Source organism: Chanos chanos, chromosome 9 (assembly GCF_902362185.1).
Source record: "Chanos chanos chromosome 9, fChaCha1.1, whole genome shotgun sequence".
Lineage (NCBI taxonomy): Eukaryota > Metazoa > Chordata > Actinopteri > Gonorynchiformes > Chanidae > Chanos > Chanos chanos.
The window spans coordinates 4546208-4566656 of NC_044503.1; the positions used below are offsets into that span (position 1 = coordinate 4546208).

Sequence of the window (20449 nt, forward strand, 5' to 3'; positions counted from 1 at the left end):
CTACTCTCACTTAACCACTGTCTGACAAAACCAAGCAAAGTTCAACAGACTCTCTCTCTCTCACACACACACACACGCACGCGCACACACACACACAGAGCTCGCACTTAACCACTGTCTGACAAAACCAAGTATAGTTCAACTGACACACTCACACACACACACACACACACACAGTTCTCACTCAGTCTTTGTCTGACAGAACCAAGCGAGGTACAAGAGGAAGGAGGTCGTCTTCTTTATTTTCCCAGAACTTTTCCGGAATGATCTTGTCTTCTCCTTTCTCAAGGTATGAGTCAGTAATAAAGTTTGAGAGGCTAGTAAGAGGACTTATCTTGCTACGGGACAAGTTTTTATCGCTGGAACTGTTAAAATGATTACCGGGTATATAACCTCAGGGAGAGTCTAGGACACGGAGAACCAGGATGAGGGAAAAAAAAAAAAAAACAGAGTATGCGGTGAATGTTGAGCCAGTGGAAGCTATTAAAACTTTCTCTGATGAAGTAATGAGAGATGCAGTACATTTTTTCCCCCCTAATCTCACACACGGAGGCTCTTAAACTGCTGAACCTTCTAATCTGGCAGAATTAAGTTGTCTGGCTGCCTCGGGGTGCATGGCTGGACTTGGCAGGAAACATTTTTGAGTGCACTAGCCCAGCGTAGTATGTGTATGTGTGTGTGTGTGTGTGTGTATGGAGATGTCTCCCTAGGTGTGGTAGCTAAAGCAGTTATATAAAAGCCATTTTTTTTCAGACTTGTAACATGACTAACTTGGTTACTAATACACGCTTCGTGATTATGGAAATGGGGTTATTAAGTCTGTCACCCTCATTTCGCTGCCTGGGCACGCACACACACACACACACACACACACCACGCGCACAGAGCAAGTGGTCTTAATATAGTAAGTTTGTGTGTGTGTGTCTGCGTGTGTGTGTGTGTATGTCTGTCTGTGTGTGTGTGTATCACGTACATTTTGTAACAAGCTCCAAATGATTCAATAGATGCGTCGATCGAATTTTTGTCAGATGCGTTTTGATCCTTGCTGACACGATTTTTTGCGCTTACAAAGTGGGTTTCTGCATGCTGTCGAAATGCTGTTTCAACAACCACGCTGCTACATTTGCGATTCCTAATGACTTTAATGTGAATTTTCTATCAAGTATTGATGCGCTTTGGGCCTGCGAGAGCGATTAACAGGACCACTCTCTGATGATGCAACTTTAAGTCTTTTCTTACAGAGCTACCGCAGAAGCCAGACGCTGGAGGCAAAGCCGCGGTTCGGCCGCGGTTGTTGTCACTCGTTCAGGTGCCTGGTATTCGTCTGCAGCCTCCTGTTCTTTCCTTTTTTTCCCCCCACTCCTCCTTTTCTGAATTTGTTTTAACGGGACGGAGAGGATATTACTGATAGCGAGAAGAGCATCTCTCTGCTGTGCACGTGCACACACATATATACAGACAGAGAGAGAGAGAGAGAGAGAGAGAGAGAGAGAGAGAGAGAGAGAGAGAGAGAAAAGACTGAGACACAGAAAGAGACTAAGAGAGAGAGAGTGAGAGAGTGAGAGAGAGAGAGAGAGGAAGAAAGAAAGAAGGAGTCATGGAAAGATTGAAAGAGAGAGAGAGAGAAAGACTAAGAAGTAGGAAGAGACTGAGAGAGAGAGAGAGAGAGAGAGAGATAGAGAAGAAAAACTGAGCCATGGAGAGAGAAAGAGAGAGAGGAAGAAAGAAAGAAAGAAAGAAAGAAAGAAAGAAAGAAAGAAAGAGACATAGAGAGCGAGAGAGGAGACACAGAAAAAGACTGAGTGAGAGAGAGAGAGAGAGAGAGAGAGAGAGAGAGAGAAAGAAATAAAGAAAGAGACAGAAAAAGACTGAGAGGGAGAGAGACATAAAGAAAGAAGGAGACACAGAAAAAGATTGAGAGAGAGAAAGAGAGAAAGAAAGAGAGAAAGAAGTAGACATGGAGAGAGAGAGAGAGAGAGAGAGAGAGGTGGATGAACTACGAAAGTAAAACTCTCATTAAATTTTAAGCCGCCCAGCACCGGGAGAATATTCCCACAGGCTCAGAGCCCCTGGACTGGATTGGGGAAGAAAACGGGAGGAAGGGGGGAGGAGGGGTAAAAAAAAGTGTGAGAATAAAAAGCACAGCTGTTGTACGGAGGAAAAGAGCAGGAAATCAAAGGGAAGTCTGTCTCTTTATGAGACTGCCAGCACACGGCACCTTCGCACTTTCGCTCGAAGCTTCAGGCGCCAGTTTGAAACCTATGAAAACGCAGATAAAACGGCAAACTAAGCTATATACATTTCACATTACAACCTAACCTTCTCCACCTGTCCTCACACGCGTTAGTCCAGATTTCCAGATTACAGCACTGGATCTCATGTTTTGAGAACTCATGCCTTGACATCTCATGTCTTCAGAACTCACACCTTGAGATCACACGTCTTGGATCTCATGTCTTGAGATCTCACGTCTTAGATCTCACGTCTTGGATCTGATGTCTTGAGATCTCATGCCTTGGATCTCACATCTTAGATCTCATGTCTTGGAATTCACGTCTTAGATCTCACGTCTTTAGAACTCATGTCTTGGATTTGATGTCTTGAGATCTCATGCCTTGGATCTCAAGTCTTAGATCTCACATCTTGAGATCTCATGCCTTGGATCTGATGTCTTGGATCTCACGTCTTGGATCTGATGTCTTGGATCTCACGTCTTAGATCTCACGTCTTGTCTAACCTAATCCAGACCTGAACTGTCACACCTTGAGGTTTATCGTATGTCCTTTGTCTTTGCTGTTTTTCAGTAAACAGACTGATATTACACAGTGCACTATGTTCTTCTGAGCGTTTAACTCATTGGTTTTTGGACATTGCAGTAGAGAAGGAAACAGTTCCATAACTGAAAGGCTGTGGGTTTCGAATCCTAATTGTAACAGTTCTCTACCAACATGCCCTCCAGCAAAACACATACCCCAAGGTTGCCCTAGGGGTCAGTGACCTCTGACATAGCAAATAATTGCAAGTTGTTTAAGACAGAAGCGTCAGCTAAATTAGTAAACACGGAGAATGGTTTATAGATTGTATAGATGTACAGAGTTCCATAGGCTACTGACGCACAGCATCAGAGAACCAGTTTTAACAGAGTGGAACCTGGGAGATTGTGTGGAATAACAAATAAACAAACAAACAAATCCCTCAATTCCTAAATCCGTTCAGCCGAGTCTGATTAACAACAACAACAACAACAAATGTCCTACGTGCACATTAAGATTAAAACTGAAGTTATGAATAAGCAGTTGTCTGTCTGTGTGTGTTTACGTGTGTGTGTGTGTGTGTGTGCGTGTGTTTACGTGTGTATTTGTGCATATGTGTGTGTGTGAGTGTGTGTGTGTGTACACAAAATGAAAAATATAATTGTAGTCAGTTCAGGATCGCTGCAGAGACGTCTTTTATCCCAGCCATGCAGATCGTAATATCAGATACGTGTGTCCGCTAGTAATTTCCTGGCTGCATGGCCTGCATTGGCTGGGATAAAACCCAGGCCCTGGACACAGATGTAGGGGGGTGGGGGGAGGGGATGCAGCTGCCTGGGACTGGGGTTGCCTGACCCAAAGCTTATCTGGAGTTGGTTGTAATTCCTTCCCCGGATTTTATGCCTGTAAACCTTCCCTTAAGCCTGCCAATTTGCTTTACCGGTGACGGCTTTCAATTTTTAATTGTGCACGGGGGGTCGGCAGTGGGGGAGTACAGAGAGAGAGAGAGAGAGAGTGCGTGCTGAGAACAGAGCTTGTCGAGAGCTTGCCTGAATCTGACCTATTATCACCCCTCGCATGCACACATGCACACACAAACACACACACACATGCAAACACACACATGTATACGCGCGCGCACACACTCACACACACACACACGCACACACTCACACACACACACACACACACACTCACACACACACACTTCACGTAAATCATATACTATCTTCTCGTGTCTGGCACGCATGCACATGTATGCTCACTCGTGCACTCTCTCTCTCTCGTTCTCTCTGTCGCTTTCCCTCGCTCTCTCGTTCTCACGCGCACACACACACACACACACACACACATACACACACAGTAGTGCATTACATTCGGCGCAAGTCTCTGAAGAAGGACAAGCAGAAGAGTGAATACGGTGGCTGTGATGTCATACACACCTCTAGCGGTGTGTGTGACACTCAGAGAGATGGAGAGAGCGTGTGCATTTGTGAGTGTGTGTGTGTGTGTGTGTGTGTGTGTGTGTCTTTATTTATAAATGAACCTGTTTGTGTATACAGCACCATACATGTGTGTGCATAGGCATGGATGTAAGTGATGATGCATGTGAGCATGTCTATGTAAATGTATGTAAGTGTATGGTGTGGGGGTGTGTGTGTGTGTGTGTGTATGTATATGTGTGTATATTTGTGTTTATGCAAGAGTGCATTTATATATATGTGTGTGTATATATATAATGCCTCTGTGTTTGTGTGCACATATACGGGTTATGTTCTGAGAACATTATCTCCCTATGTAGTGGGATGACTAGTGTGTGTGTGTATGTGTGTGTGTGTGTGTTTGTATGTAAAGGCACTGCCTTTATGAGTCACACTGCTTACATTCACATCACTTCAACAGCCAGGGCAGAATGCCTCTGAATAGATTATCCTAAATCATCCCTTCCCCTCTCTCTCTCTCTCTCTCTCTCTCTCTCTCTCTTTCTCTCGCTCTCTTTCTTCACTGTCAGTACGGAGTCTTGGAACAGGCAGGACATTTACTCTCAGATTTCTTCCCGTCCACACTGCAATTCCAATTCCCAACAAATTCCTTCAGTCCCCCTGGAATTCAAAACACACCATGATATCAAATGGATTTTCCAATGTCCCGTTTTCCCCCTAGTTTCTAAATGCCACCGGTTTTAGGCTTTCAAGGCGATGTTTTTTTTTCCCCCTGCTTCTTTTTTCAGTAAAGAGATTCTTATTTGATTGAGTGTGGACAGACTTGGGGGTTTAGCTAAACTGAAGAGTATGATGCAGATAATGACTATGCACTGAGAACTTTAATCACTGTCATGAATAGTGCAGCTTCATGCTCAAGTTTGCCCTGACTATACTTCTCTACTTTTACCCTGAACAGACCTGGACCATGACGACACACACACACACACACACACACACACACACACAGACAGAGAGAGAGAGAGAGCGGCTCAAGATAAGATGCTCGACAAACTCCCTTCTCTCCCTTTCCTGCTTATACGAGAAAGTATTAATGAATGAATTATTCAGCAACCAGTGTGGTGAAAGGTGAGGTAAACAAGTCTATTGCCTTATATCCTCAGAGGCCAAGGAGAAGAAAGAGAGACAGACAGAGAGAGAGAGAGAGAGAGAGAGAGGATGAGAGAGTGAGAAGGGAAAAAGGGAAGAGACTGAGAGCTAGGCTTCTTATACTGTGTGTGTGTGTGTGTAGACACACAGTGTGTCTCTGTGTTATGGGCACTACTTATTCTGACCTCCAGCTTACTAATCGCGCACACACACACACACACACACACACACACACACACACACACAAACTCTCTGGCACTGTGCGGCGGCTCAGAGAGAGGTAGAGAGACATTATCCATCCAAACACAGGAGCATTCTAAATAAAGCAGAGGACATTCCAAAATTCTGAAAGAAGAGTCTACGTATAACCCTGGCAACCAGAACCTCCGCTGACCTCAGTGAACCTGGATATCTGATTGGCTCCCAGGTCAGGTTTAATTCCCACAGGCTATATGCAAACGTGCATATTACAATTTAACTGACACCTTTCCAGAGTTACTCAGCATTCTTGCTAACTGACCTTAGAGGTCATGGCTTTGGGGTTAAGTGGTTTTCTCAGGGCCAATATTCATCTATTACTCGACCAATTCCCTAACCACTGCTCTATCTCTGTCTCCTTATTCAAACACGACCCAAACGTACACAGGCTTGGGTCACGGAAACTAACAATTCTCATTGTTATAGAGCTTTGAAATGATTTCTGTCATCAAGTCCCAGGTGAAGTTGCCATTATGAGACACAATCGATGGTTCAGGTTGGATCATAATACGGAGATAATACAAGAAAAATACACGAGTGTATTCAGTGTTTCTCTATGTTACACTGTTAATTCATGTGTAAATACAATGACACATTGGTGTAGGTCTACATTTCTAAAAGTGCTCTCATTTCGGTTTCATTCTCCCCCATCAGTCTGCTTTAGCCCCTGCTCATGCCTAGGCTCATACTGAAAGACTGGCATTAATGTATTAAAATGTTACAAAAAAAAAAAAAAGTTTCTAAACTATGTATGTTGTTCCATGTGTTAATGCAGATATTGTATTTTTTTCCCCAAACATCTTTGCTCTGTACAAATTCAGAGAGATTTTATGTATGGATAGTTCAGTTGGGATAGTTTGTGTGTGTGTTTTTTTTTTTCTTCTTAATTTTTTTCTCAGCATATCAGGTAATACGTTCAGAGATATGAGAGAGAGAGAGAGAGAGAGAGAGAGAAGAGGGGATACTCACTGGCATGGTCTGACTGCCGTGGAGGGCACTGATTGCTGACTGGGCCTCAGCGTGTGTGGAGTACTTTACAAAGGCACAGCCTGTGTCAAACACACACACACACACACACACACACACACACACACACATACACACACACACACACACACACACACAAAGCAAAGGGATATTTAGGTAAATGGTGTCTAGATCTAGAGTCAACAGGTCTGAAGAGGAACACCATGCTACCTAACATGGCATATCTGTCTTACGGTATTCAGGTTTATGTCAAATACAAGCCCAGAATAATACTGATAACTACAAGGTCAGATCTCACCCTAAAAAATTTCTCGTAATAAGTCAATCACGTCCCACAAATTCCTCGTGTGTGTTTGATGAACGCCCACACCATGTGTGAAACACAGAATTTAACTTTTGACCTTTTGAACCAGAATCTGAATTAAAATTCAAAGACGAAGAATTCAGCATGATCCTTGTCTCACTTCTACAATGTTCTGTAAGAGCAAAATCTCATTTTTTTTTTCATCCAAGAAAGAAGAGAGAAACTAAGAAAACGTAACAGTCTTTACTCTGAGTACAGGATACAGGGGGAGATGCTCTTCTTTAATATGGAAGCTCTTTGCAACTTGTTTGTGAGGATGTCGGAATTGTTTTGACATCTATCTCATCCTCTCTTCCTCCATAAATCAGTGAAATTGGAGAGGGCTCGTCCCTCGGCTCCGCAAATCATCTCAAAACAATTTTCTTAAGTACCGGCAGGGGAAAACTACGTTTCCCACTTTGCCTTGCTACACGCCAGGAAATATTAGCGTCTGATGTCCCAGTGTTTGCCTCAGAGGACTGCTAAAACAAATGTTCTGACTCCAAATTAAATGTTTGAAATTGTTCCATTAAAGTTGAATCAGTTTTTTGTTTTTTTTTTAATTCAAGTGTTAGAAAAGATAGAAATTGTTGCTTTGAGTGTTACAGTGGTTATATAAAAAAAGAAATGGAAGGACACGAGAATAAGTAAGGATAAGTAAGGATAAGAGTAGTGATTGTTGAGCTGGCTGGAACTAGAGTTCCTACCTTTGCTGTTTCCATCAGGACCTCTTAAGACGGTGCACTCTTCAATGACACCGTAGGGCTCAAATAGACGGTACACGTCTTCTTCTGTCTGCTGTTTGTTCAGCATCCCCACAAACAGCTTCCTGTCTTCTGGAAAAGAAACAGAGAGAACGAAAATAAAACACGGAGCACGTTTTTCCCCCCCAGTTCTTGTTTTTTCAACCTTTTATTGTCTCAAAGAAAACTGACAGGTGTTGTTTGCCTTGGCCAATATGAACACTCTAGAAAAATCTCTACAGTACTGCTCCTAATATCCGGTCTGGGAGGCCGACGCGATGTGTACTCGTTGTCCGATAAGACCGTGGTTTTTGGGCGACGTTAAAACCAGCAGGACGGCAGACACGCCCCATGACCACATACATGACTCAGAGTCTAAGCCTCATAGACCTAAAAGACTCATCCTGACGAACAGATTGTTTGACTCATTTTTGACACCATACATAGAGGGAAAGCTCATCACCTCCACCATATGGTGTTGTTAGTGTGTACCAAACTGTCCGAAATCGCGTTCTCACCAAGAGAAACCAGCAAAGGCCCAAATACTAGGCCCCTTGTGAAAATGCTTGAAAAAGTATAATCTAGTAAGATGTATAACACCAAACACTGAGTTACATGCAGTTAAAACCCAAGAATGGAAACTTGTTAAAACTCACAGTTTCACTGAGGCTGTCACAAAAAAGAGGAAGGCAAGTCTGTCATCTAGCTTTTTTTTTTTAATGGCTTAGTTAGCATTGTTTTTTGTTTGTTTGTTTGTTTGTTTTGTTTTGGGTTTTTTTTTTTCCCCTCTTTTTTTTACTCTTTGCCTTCCAGAACTTTGACATAACTGGGCAGCGCTGAATGGCCTGAAGATAAGAACTTTGGACGGCGTCTGTCTGGAGCCGTTAGCTTTCCGTGTTGAGTCAGAGCAGAGCTGCTTTCGGGCCAAGTCTGTTTGTTTTAATTTGGATAAGCTAATTGGAATTGCTATTGGCTTTGTAACAGCACAAAGGCTCGGGGTTCTGAGAGAGAGAGAGACAGAGAGACAGATAGAGAGAGAGAGAGAGAGAGAGAGAGAGAGAGAGATGCCAGATCTACAACCCTGAGGTAACAGCACAATACCAGAAGAACAACAAGGGAGGAGATCTGCGACTCAGCAGGAAATAGAATTTTCGAAAGGTGGCCAATAGAATGTTGACTTTCGTCGGAATCACGGAAGCTTCAAGTCAAGGCGTAGCGGTTAGTTTGCTAAACAAACAATCTTTAAAATGACCTCTTTTCTGTCTTCCGGTATCTTCTCCCAGTCAGTTATTTCGCTCCTGGGCACGAAGAAAGTGACTGAAACGATTAGTCCAACTGACAGTCACCGCTGAAGCCCCGTTTTACATAGGCCAGCATACTTCATGCCAGATCGTGCTTAATTTGTCTATCCAGTACCTTTAGAGAAAACTCTAGAAATCTTTAATGAGATAAAGTGAAAATGAGCTCTTCAGTGAGAGCTCTTTCATGAGAAAAAAAAATACTTTTGTTTACTTAGATAAAGTAAACGCTTAAAGTTAATGCTGACTCTTCAGAAGTGGCTGGCCTGATCCATGTTGAATGGAGGGAAATTTCATTTTTCAATGTCAGATGTTCCTGCACTAACTGACGTCGGTTTCAAAAAAAGAGAATGTTAAGGTTTACCCCAGGACACCAAGTCTAAAATAAAGATACAGTAAAACTACAGATGACCCCCACAGAAAATGGAAGGGGAAATAAAAAAATCTTTTTATTACCACTTTATGCCCCCCCCCCCCCCCCCCCCTCTCTGTAGTGAATCGGGGTCTTTGGGGGCAATGTTGACAGACTGGAATCTGGCCTTTGACACCCGACCCTTGACCTCCCCACAGCGAGGCAGCTGTGACACGTGGACCAGAATCATGGTTTCGGCGTTTCCGCGTCTGACACGAGGCATTTCTAAAATAACGATGCGTGTCATCGTTCTGTCTGGATCTGCGGGGTGGGGCAGGGCGGAGGGGGGCGGGGGGCTCTCGTGCACGCCCGACGTGCGCTCCCCTTTATCGTTTGTGGCAGGATCAGAGGGTATGTATCACAACAAAAGTGATGCCTTGTGACATCTGTCGCGGGAGATCGGAGAGCATTTACCCGCAGAAAAAAAACAAAAACAAAAAAAAAAAAAAACGGGAGAGACCTGAACAGGAAACTAAAAGGACAAGACCGCTCCTTCCGTCCTCTCGTCCCGCGGGGCCCAGTTACACCAACGCCGAAAAAAAAGGTGGGCGATTACCGCCGTCCGCCGGACGAATCCGAACCCTCGGCCCCCCCCCCCCCCCCTTCGTCCATGCGTCACTTTAGAGCGGGTCGTTCCGAATCTTTTGTTTTGCCCTCTGTCGTGCTATCCTTCTCACATCTTAACTCTTGCTCCGTTACTCTCGGAGCTGTGCACGGTTTCGCGACACCCCCCCCCCCCCCCCCCCCCCACGACAAGCTGTGTGTAATGTATGTATCTGACCTATATGAATTACACATGTGCCAGCCATGCTATGATATTAATGTTATGGGCAAATCCCACCACAGAACACGCTGCTTTGAAATACAACCGTGCCCCAGTTTCATTACTAACAGACAGGTGGGTTTCCGGAGAAATCACCCGCTGCCGCCGCCGAACAGAATAATACGTCTATGAATCAGAACGTATTGAGAATAAACCTACGTATCTGATCTCGAACAACCCCGGTATGCTGAATAGTTTTATAGCAGACAAGATTACAGAAGCACAGCGAAGAAGAAGAAGAAGAAGAAGAGGAAGAAGATGGGAGGAGAAAAAAAAATGTTCTGGAATGTTCTTTTTTTTTTTTTTTTTTTTAGTCTTCCTATGTAGTCAGGATGTGTGAAGATTATCTAAAAATGTATCTACAGGCAGAATCTTTCTCCTTATTTCCAGTAACACTTTTTATTTTTCTTCTCTTTTTTTTCTTTTTTTGCAATATCGATTTAGGATCTTAAAGCTAGAAAGCTAGAATCCATACTCAAGTCCGTGTTTCTGACATAAGCCATAATGTGCATTAGCTGGTAAGGAACTACCACTACTACACACACACACTCTCTCTCTCTCTCACTGACACACACACACATAAATAAATCAGAAATTTGGGGGGAAACCCCGATAGATGACAAGCTCTCCCTCTGAAGTCATGTTTCTGAATGATTGAAGAGGGAGAGTTTTAATGGTGCTGTATAGGCCTAAATGTGTGTTGTGGAATGAAATATTATGGTAATCTCAGAGAGAGTTTTTTTTCTCTCTCTCTCTCTCTCTCTCTCTCTCTCTCCAGCAGGGCTACTTTGATTTCTCTGCTGCTCTCTGGATCTTTGTAGTAGCATATCTCAGCATGGTGCCCTAAAGAAGGCTCTGTTAGCTATAATGAGAGAAAAAGAAAGAAAGAAAGAAACAAAGAAAGAAAGAAAGATCTTGCCATCATAACATTTAGCTGTCTTTAGTGTGACTTAGAGCAAAAACTCCATGTTCTCCCCTCCCATACTGACCAGTCAATTCAGTTCTACTCTGTGTGAGAGGAAAGGAGACAATCTGAACCTCAAACCACGTCTCCACTCCTCTGACTTTCATTTTAGTTTATTGGTCAAATTCAAAGGTCAAAGCTCAGCGCTGATGACAGAATTAATGAACAAATAAAAATAGATAGATAGATAGATAGATAGATAGATACATAGATACATAGATAGATAGATAGATAGATAGATAGATAGATAATAAAAAATAGCTATTTTTCAGAATTGCATATTATTACACACACGCATGTAACTGGAAATTTCATCTTAAACATAATTCAAATGTGTCAGGACCAGAGGGCATAACAGTCATTTGTCATCGAGATTTGGAAAGCACAGCACAGCACACAACACCACCACAACACAGTACAGCACACACGACAGCACAACACAGCACTGATCAGCACGCAGCATAGCACACATCACAGCACAGCACAGCACAGCACACAACACCACCACAACACAACACAGCACAGCACACCACATCGCACAGCACAGCACAGATCAGCACATCACATCACACAACACAGCACAGCACAGCACAGCCGGCACACCACACATCACAGCACAGCACACTACACTACCACAACACAGTACAGCACACACAGCACAGCACAGCACAGCACACCACCACAACACAACACAACACAGCACACCACAACACACCACACCACACCACATCACATAGCACAGCACAGCACACAACACAGCACACAGCACAGCAAAGCACAACACACTACACTACACCATACCACATCACACTAAACTACACTACACCAGCACAGAACAAGTCTGCTGCTGCTCAGAATCCAGAGGCGGATCTCTACCTCTCATAAGTCACTCCATCCTGTCCTATCCCTGCCCTGTCAGACAGAGAGCTACTGAGTGAGGAGGTCAGTGGAGTGCACTGACTCCACGGTCGTGTCCTCAGATCAGGTCCTGGACAATATCTGCCCTGGCTCTTCTCTGCACGGACAAGCTCCATGCAGACAGACATCTAAGTAGACAGACAGATAGACTGCCTCCCCGAAGCAATAAATCCAATTGGAAACAATGCTCAGACATCCTAAAGCAGTCAAATGTTGCTCAAACGTTGCTCAAATGTGTGTCAAGGGAGCTCTAGAAAGTGACACAACCCTCATCTACAAGACCATTTTGTCAGGTAAAGCAAATATGTTTTTCTTTTTGCTGTGGTGGACAACATATATCGGAAGGTATCCATTGTGAAAAAAAAAAGTATACTTCATCAAAAAATATATTTCTATTAGTATTTAACTTATTCCCAATTTAATTTATGTAAAGAGATGTTTGACAATTATACTTGAATATGTTGCGTGAATGTTGGGTTTGAACTCTATGTAAATGAGCGAAGACTTGACTTTTTTAATGAAGAATTTTACTTTCTCCAAAGACACTTGAGCATTATGCATTAATTTTATGCTGAATCTGTATTCAGACAAGATATGCTTTGGTAGGGGTGTATAACTAAGTTTCAGAATTTATACATTTTTGATCATTGCAGTGTTACTTAAGCACATTTCTGTCCGAGTCTTTCACGAGGACTAAAGAGAAGACCTGTGGTCTCTACAGGGAAAAGTCACATTCATGTTTTTTTTTTTTCTTTCAGAACTGAGATTCAATTTACACTCGTCGATCCACAGTGAAGAGACAATTCACACTACAGCATGTGCAATTCCCTCTTCTAATACAGAAACAAACAAAGCAAAAAAAAAAAAAAAAAGAATTCCCTCTTCCTTCTTTACTCAGCAAACAATTTACATGATGTCAGAAGTAACGCGCATTTTGATTGGACTAATCTTGGCTCCCCCTCCCCCATTTTGACATTTTAGGTTCTCTTGCATATTAATCCTGCGTTTTAATTGTTTTTTTTTTCTCCCTCTCTTACTCATCTGTAACCTTGAACCTGGGAACAAACCAACCAGCTGTGCTCTCGGAAAGGAAAAAAAATTACACCCGTCACGTTCCATCAGCTTCAACGGCTAGACGGAGCATTGTTCAATATATAACACATTAAGACCACAGAAAGATAAACTAATACGACGACACAGCACATCTAAGATTTTTCGTGACATCAGATAATTATTCACTTTACTTCGCTGTCTCTCGGGCTGGAAATATCCCTCTACGATCCACTCCTCTGTCAAAACGGTGTTTCCAATGTGTCTTACATGTCGTTGGAATGATTACATGGGATGCAGCTATAACGTGGTATAGAACTGCTTAGAACTCATTTACCCATAGGACAGACTCCTACAGTCTCTCATTTGGATCTCTAATGCTCTCCAAAGCGTTGTGCTGAAATACATCTCTTGCAATCGAATTAAACATTACAGCTGATAACAACGACAACAACCAATCCATGTTTCAGAATGTGAAGCAGATGGTGCGGACAATGAACGGCAATTACAGTATTTGCAGACTAATAAGCACTAAAGTAAAAGTGAAAGTAATTTGATGAAGTTCTCTGAACAGCCATGGGTACTGACAGGCCCAGAGAAGCTCCCGGAGAAGGGTCCTTTGTGATGGCTCTAAGAGGATTCAGTGGCCTGTGATCAGAGGTGGGTGCAGACAGAGTGTTAGTAAGAGTTTATAAATCAGAATATTGGACAGAGAGCAGAGAGAGAGAGAAAAGAGAGAATGACACACCACAGCCCTCAGTATTTCATTTGTGTGTGTCTGTGTTTGTCTGTCAGTGTGTGTGTGTGTGTGAGTGAGAGAGAGAGGGAGAGGGAGAGCGAGAGAGAGAGAGAGAGAGAGACAGCTTGGTTGCTATGACAACTTCTCATAAAGCAAACTGTCAGTCACTTCTCAGTGGGGTTTTGTGTGTGTGTGTGTGTGTGTGTAATTTCACCCTGTGCACGCAAGGTGCGCCTATAAGTCCCACTGTCAGTCTCTGAGATAAGGAGAATTCATGAACAATATTATCAGTTTGATAAAGAAAACACTGTAGTGCGGAGGTAAACATATTTAGCTGGATTAGATAACATACCAACAGACATATTCTCTCTCTCTCTCTCACTCACACACACACACACACCTTTGAAGCAGACTCTGTTTCTCTCTCCCTCACACACACACACACAGACCCACACAAAGAGCATAGAAGCAGACTCGCTCTCTCTGTCTCTGACACACAGACACACACATACATACCATATCAACAGACAGTGGGCAAACCCTGAGCATGAGTGGATTGTCATTATGGACCAGGTAAGAGTTAGGGACTGATGGAGAAAGACAATAGAGAGAGAAATTCTTGTTCTGTTCATCCTGCCAGTCCAAACTCTAGAATCTCAACTCCAGTCAGGCGCGTGCACACACACACACGCACACACACACACACACACACACACACATACACACACACACACACACAATCTTTCCTCTCACACAGCTACATAGCAAAGAAAAAAAGGAAAAAAAAAAAAACCTCAAGCCACCAAAAAGCCATCATGTATTCAACCGTAAAACAAACAGACACAGCGGGCTTCATATCAATTAACCCCAAGAAACTGGAGAGCGTTGGCTGACAGAGAACTGAAGCCAATTTAGGCCATGTATGGCTCTGGCTGCTGCATTAGCATTAATGAGGTATTATCCTACCGAGCGACCGTGTTGTCTGATGTTTCTGCTTCTGTCATAGAGGAAAAAAACAAAACAAAAAAAACAAAAATAACAACACCACCACCAAAAAACAAAACAAAAAAACACTGTGTTCTAAAGGCTTTAGAGCACAGAAGCCATTTGGCTAAGATTTAGCTGAGAGCGGATGTTGCCAGTTGATGACTCTTACTCTGAGAACTTTTTTTCCGCTAGAGTACTGCTGAGTGACTACAACTGCTACTGTTCCGGAACTTTCTGTAAAGCCTCTCTGTTTCCCTACAACAATTAAGTGCCTTTTTTTTCTTCCCGGTTGCCATCGGTCTATACCGATGTTTTATTTATCAACGCTTTGGCAAAACACAAGAGGTTGTGTTAAGCTACGGTTCTCGCCAGAAATTTGGCACATCCCACAGAACAGCCGGGCATCAAATTTTGATGAGCACAAGGCCAAAACAAAACACCTAGAAAGGGCCAAACAAGCCAAACCACCATAAAAAAAAAATCAGTGAAAGCGATAATGCAACTTGCTAAATTATTCACGCAAAGTATCAGTGTGCTAATTTGAAAGGATTTGTTTGGTTAAAATGGCGCACTGGCCATAAACACAACGCCATAGAAGCTTGTTATAGAGTCTATTTTTCTTCTGAATCGCCAGCATAACAACTCAAAGTACAGAATACTCCCAGCTGAATAGGCTGATTCAAGGACTCTGTGTGTGGTCTAGACAGCAGATTTGCTGGAACTCTACACCGGGTTCATTTACCATAATTTGTGCTGGCTGAGTGTGAATATGCCAGGCCTTTGTGGCAGAGCACTAACGGACAACACCTAAACTACACAAAGAAACCTAAACTACCTTAAACACACAATAGCTTGCACTCCCACACACCTGCTAAAAGATATTTCCACAAACGAGAACATATAAGTCAAAATGCTATAGCGCAGAATGCCAGCACGTCTGCAATAAGCGCCTTCATGTATCAAATACCGAAGGGTACGTTTTTCACGCATGCGTAGGTTGGATTGTGACACAAAGCATTCTCGAACGTTCTGCGAAAGCCGTGAAGACATGGTGAGGAGTTGGAGTACAGGCCTATACTATAAAACGGACCAATCAAAGAGACGAGATAGAAAGAGCGAGCGCACAAATCACGCATCGACTTAACCGCTATACCTTTTACCATTTCCCCCTTCCATCTCAGTTGGTATAAAAATCGTTATCAGATATTCTGCCTCTCTCTCGCGCTCCCTCTCTCAATGCTGTCTTTGATGGCAGGAGATGATATATTACATATTACAACCTCTCAGGCACCTCTCTGGATTTTATTTATCCACCGTGTCAAACGACTTCCACGTGCTGTGGGAAGCCTTGAAAAGACCGTTACTAACCTGGCGACTAGTTCGAGCCGTCCGATAACATCCTATAAAATCATTTGAGTGCGCGAGTGTCAAGACAAGCCGTTGTTGAGTCACCCGTTTAGCTAACCGAGGTAGCCGAACGTCAAGGGAAAGAAACAGAACAAGAAACTGGTTTAAAAAAATATTTTATTTCCACCGTATATGTCGGCGTGAAAATTTACACTCGATATGATAACAAACATGAAATATGACTGGTTGCCTTGTGTTGCCCTCATCGTATTACAACCACGACCCATAAATCTCTTTCAAAGCATTCCGCAAAGTCCGCACGCAGTGTATATAAACATTTACAATGCTGCAGTGCTATTTATATTGTCTACCTTCATGACGCCGTTCTCGCGCTGTTTTTTTTTTTTGGTCTCCATTACATTATGGATTTTGTTCCAGCCCATTTACTACTGTTTCTATTCCATCCAGGCCCGTGTGTGTGTGTGTGTGTGTATGTGTGTGTGTTTTGTGTGTATGTGTGTGTCTGTGTACAGTAGCAGCCTGTACCTTATGGCACTGTTTAACACTGTTACAGGCAGTTTCTTAATTATTTTCTCATCCGTCCACCGACAAAGATGCATGAGACGGAATGGAGGCACTCCTACCACCGACAACCTCCCTCGATCCCTCTCTCTCCTGGTAACCCCATTGGTAACACACTCTCTCCGTTCTTCATATCACTCTACATAACCCTACCCTGTCTTTCTTTCTCCTAACACATAGTCCCTCATATAATTCTCCTCTATCTTTCGCTGCACTCTCTCTCTCTCATTTCCCTCCTATTCTCCCATCATGCTCCAGCTCCTCCTTGTTCACCCTTACTGCCCTCCTTTTCTCCTCACAGCCCTCTGTCTATACTCCCCCCAACCCCCCCCCCCCCCCCCCCCCCCCCCCCCATCCCACCCCACCCCTCACCCACCCTCCCCTGATCTTGCCAGGCTAATGAGACACTTTCATTCAGTGGATGTTCGCAAGTAATTAACTTCTTTTTTCTTTTTTTTCTGAAGGACAAAGTAGACTACAGTGAGACACAACAAACTCCAGGATAAGAGCCTCAGCTAACCTAAGCAAACGCTACGCACATATTTAAATAGGGAAGGGGGGGAAAAAAAAAAAAAACTAACAAGAGAAGAGTGAAAAAAAAATGACAGATATGAGAGGAAAAGATGAGGGCTTTGAAGATTGAAAGAAAGTTGTTGGAAAGTGAGGGAGTATTGAGTAAGTTTTTTTTTTTTTTTCCCACTGTGTGGGAGTGAGTTTTGGTTGATCGTGCTTGCTCCATCTTATAGAAGCTCAGAAAGGCCAGTCAGAACAGTACCCCTGGTAACCCTTACGTGGGAACATTGTGGGTGAGAAGCATTTTCTCTCTCTCTCTCTCTCTCTCTCTAACTCTAAAGGCTTCCATGACCATTGGCGAAGGTGGAATTGTGTATGTGCCACAAACCTTTCACCCAAAACTGCTTCCCCGATTCTCGTCTTAATCCATATTCATTCACTAATCTGGAGGTGTGTTGGCTTTTATCCCTGCGCTTTTACTCCCAAAGAAATTTGCAGTGTTAATGTGTGCGAGTATCTGAGGAGAAAAAAAATGCTATATAAGGTAAAGCTCAATAAAGAAAGAGAGAGAGAGAGAGAAAAAAAAATTAGGCTAAATAAATACTTAGGTCTTAAAAATGCATCCGGTATATTTATAATATCAGACATCTTGGGCTGAGGTTTCTTGCTTCTTCTCACACAAAAAAAGGATGATAAAAAAAAAAAAACCCCAAAATGAAATGAGGGGAAAAAAGAGATGACTGAAAAGAAAGACCGGATTGCACGGATATACCTTGAACTCTTCACCTTCTGTCAGGCTTTTCATGCAGTCTGGGAGGAAGCCTCTGGAAAATAGGGTCTAAATGTCGCTGTAGCAGGGGAAACCGGCGACCCGCTCGTTCGCGCACGCAAACGCGTGGCTTTATTTTCCTTACGGATAAATATGGAATAGAAAACTATTCAGCCGGGTATCGCACGTGCATCAACCCTGTCTGTGGCCCTGGCAATCTAATCTTCCTCTCTCACTGCCTCGGGATCACAAAACCCACACAGCAAATACATTACAGCAACGCTGAATAAAAAGATGGGACCGTCTAGAGCATGCAGATGTTTTTAAAAACGTCCATATTGCACTTTAGAAGTAGAGATTTTCAGCCTTGTTGTCATGTGAAGTCTAGTGTATGTGATGCAGTGGGCGGGGGGAGGGTGGGGGGGTGGAGTGTGTGTCGGGGGGGGGGGGGGGGGGGGGGGGGCAATAGGGTGGTGGGAGGGGAGCGTTAGTGATGTATTTTGACTGTGTTTTGCCCCACAGTACAATTGCAACATGTACAGTAGGACTTAAAATAACCCTCAAAATCTTGTAATGCTGATAAAGTTCTGAACTACATATTTTAATATGTGAAATCTACCACACGCTCCGGATAGTTGTTCTTCAGCTAAACTAGTTTTCATATATATTTGTTAGCTTTATTTTAATGATGACGCATTGCTTTCATTCCTAGCCTGAAAACGGAAAGACATAAAATGGTAGCACAGCACTGCATCTTTTACATATCAGACATCAAATATTCGATTGCATTAAATTGTCACTAAGATGTAGCTAACATGTTATTACATTATATTGGTCCATTATTTAACAAGTAGACACCATAACGAAGATTACACTGAAGAGATCCTTATTCATGTGAAGTTATTACTGTCTGTGTGTTGACATGATTGCAACACTGTGCTTATGTATTTACAGCATGTAATTACCGACAGGTTTTTATTAATTTATGACATGGGGGAGGCAGTCCAGGGTAGTATCTCAGAGCTTCTTAAAAGCCAGACCGCATTTATAATTGTTATTATCACTTAAGCACAACCTCATTAGCGGTTGTTATGTAAGTATGTGCTCCTGACAGACGGGTAATATGAGGTTTAAGGAGTCCCAAACAAACTACAGCACTCTGGATGTCCATTCTCTTTACTTGAAAGCTTTGATAATGGTCCACGTAGATTAGCTTCAAAGAAAAGGCCTTTAACTGGGTACCACTATGGAACAGCTGAAAATGTAATCAGAGATCTCCTCTTCTCTCTCCTTTCTCCTCCTCTCCTCACCTCTGCTCTCCTCTTCTCACCCATTTCTTCTCCTCTCCTCACCTCCTCTCCACTCTTCTCACCCTAATCATCCGCTCTCTTCTCCTTACTTCAGCTCCACTCTCCTCCCCTGTACTCTCCTCTCCTCTCTTCACCTCCACTTTCCTCACTTCTCCTCTACTCTCCTCTCCTCTCCTCTCCCCTCTCCTCACCCTAATCATCCACTCATCCTTTCTCTTTTCCTCTCCTCTCTTCACCTCCGCTCTTCTCCCCTGTACTCTCTTCTCCTCTCCTCTCTTCACCTCCACTCTCCTCTCCTCTCCCCTCTCCTCACCCTAATCATCCACTCATCCGCTCTCTCTCTGTCCTCACCACTCTCCTCTCTTCTCCTCTCCTCTCCTCTCCACTCTCTTCTCTTCTCCTCTCCTGTACAGGCAGTATCGTCTCTTAGACCTGCTGTATGCATCCAGAGCCTTTTAAGCAGCCAGAGGTCAGCGCCAGTCCCTCAGCTCTGGTCCTGTCCTCCCCCAAACAACACTTATTAAAAATGGATTATAAGGCAGAAGCGATGGAGAGAGAGAGAGAGAGAGAGAGAGAGATACACAGAGACAGCGAAAGTAAGGGAGAGGTGAGAAAGAAAAGTGGTTACACTGGTTGCGAGAGAGAGTGAGAGATAGGGCGAGCAAGAAGTGAGAGAGAGAGTATGTGTGTCCGTGTATGTGCGTGTAAGGGGGAGAGAGAGAGAGAGAGAGAAAGAAAGAGAGAACACTCATTCTCCCCCGCAGGTTTCATCCAAAGCGCTTTGACAGGCCCATTTGTTTTCATTTTCACTCTGTTTTGCTCGATATCTAATAAAATAACTATTTATATATTGACCGCAACATCACGGGACACGACTGTAATTATTTACTGCCTGTCGCTCACGCCGCGGCTCTGCCCCGTTCTACCGCCCATTGTGATTTGATTACATTTGTGTTGTCATAACACACAGCCAAATGTTTTTTTCATATCCAACACCTGCCACTGCCTCAGTGTCTGATCTGACAAATGCATCCATAAGCAACATTAGTCTTGTACAGTACA

General features: G+C 43.3%; 1 protein-coding gene across 39 annotated transcripts in view; it reads right to left on the bottom strand.

The window, feature by feature from the left end:
• celf5a (cugbp, Elav-like family member 5a) overlaps nucleotides 1-20449 on the bottom strand; it is a 160811-nt gene that overhangs the window by 19559 nt on the left and 120803 nt on the right. For 20 of the 39 annotated variants that reach the window (XM_030785146.1, XM_030785130.1, XM_030785125.1 and 17 more), the window contains 2 exons: nucleotides 7640-7765; nucleotides 6572-6651 (listed from right to left, as the gene is read on the bottom strand). In XM_030785146.1, the coding sequence (XP_030641006.1) occupies nucleotides 6572-6651; nucleotides 7640-7765 (206 nt within the window). Of the gene's footprint in view, nucleotides 1-6571; nucleotides 6652-7639; nucleotides 7769-20449 lie in introns of all 39 variants that reach the window. The other 19 variants (XM_030785145.1, XM_030785129.1, XM_030785141.1 and 16 more) reach the window with 1 other exon arrangement.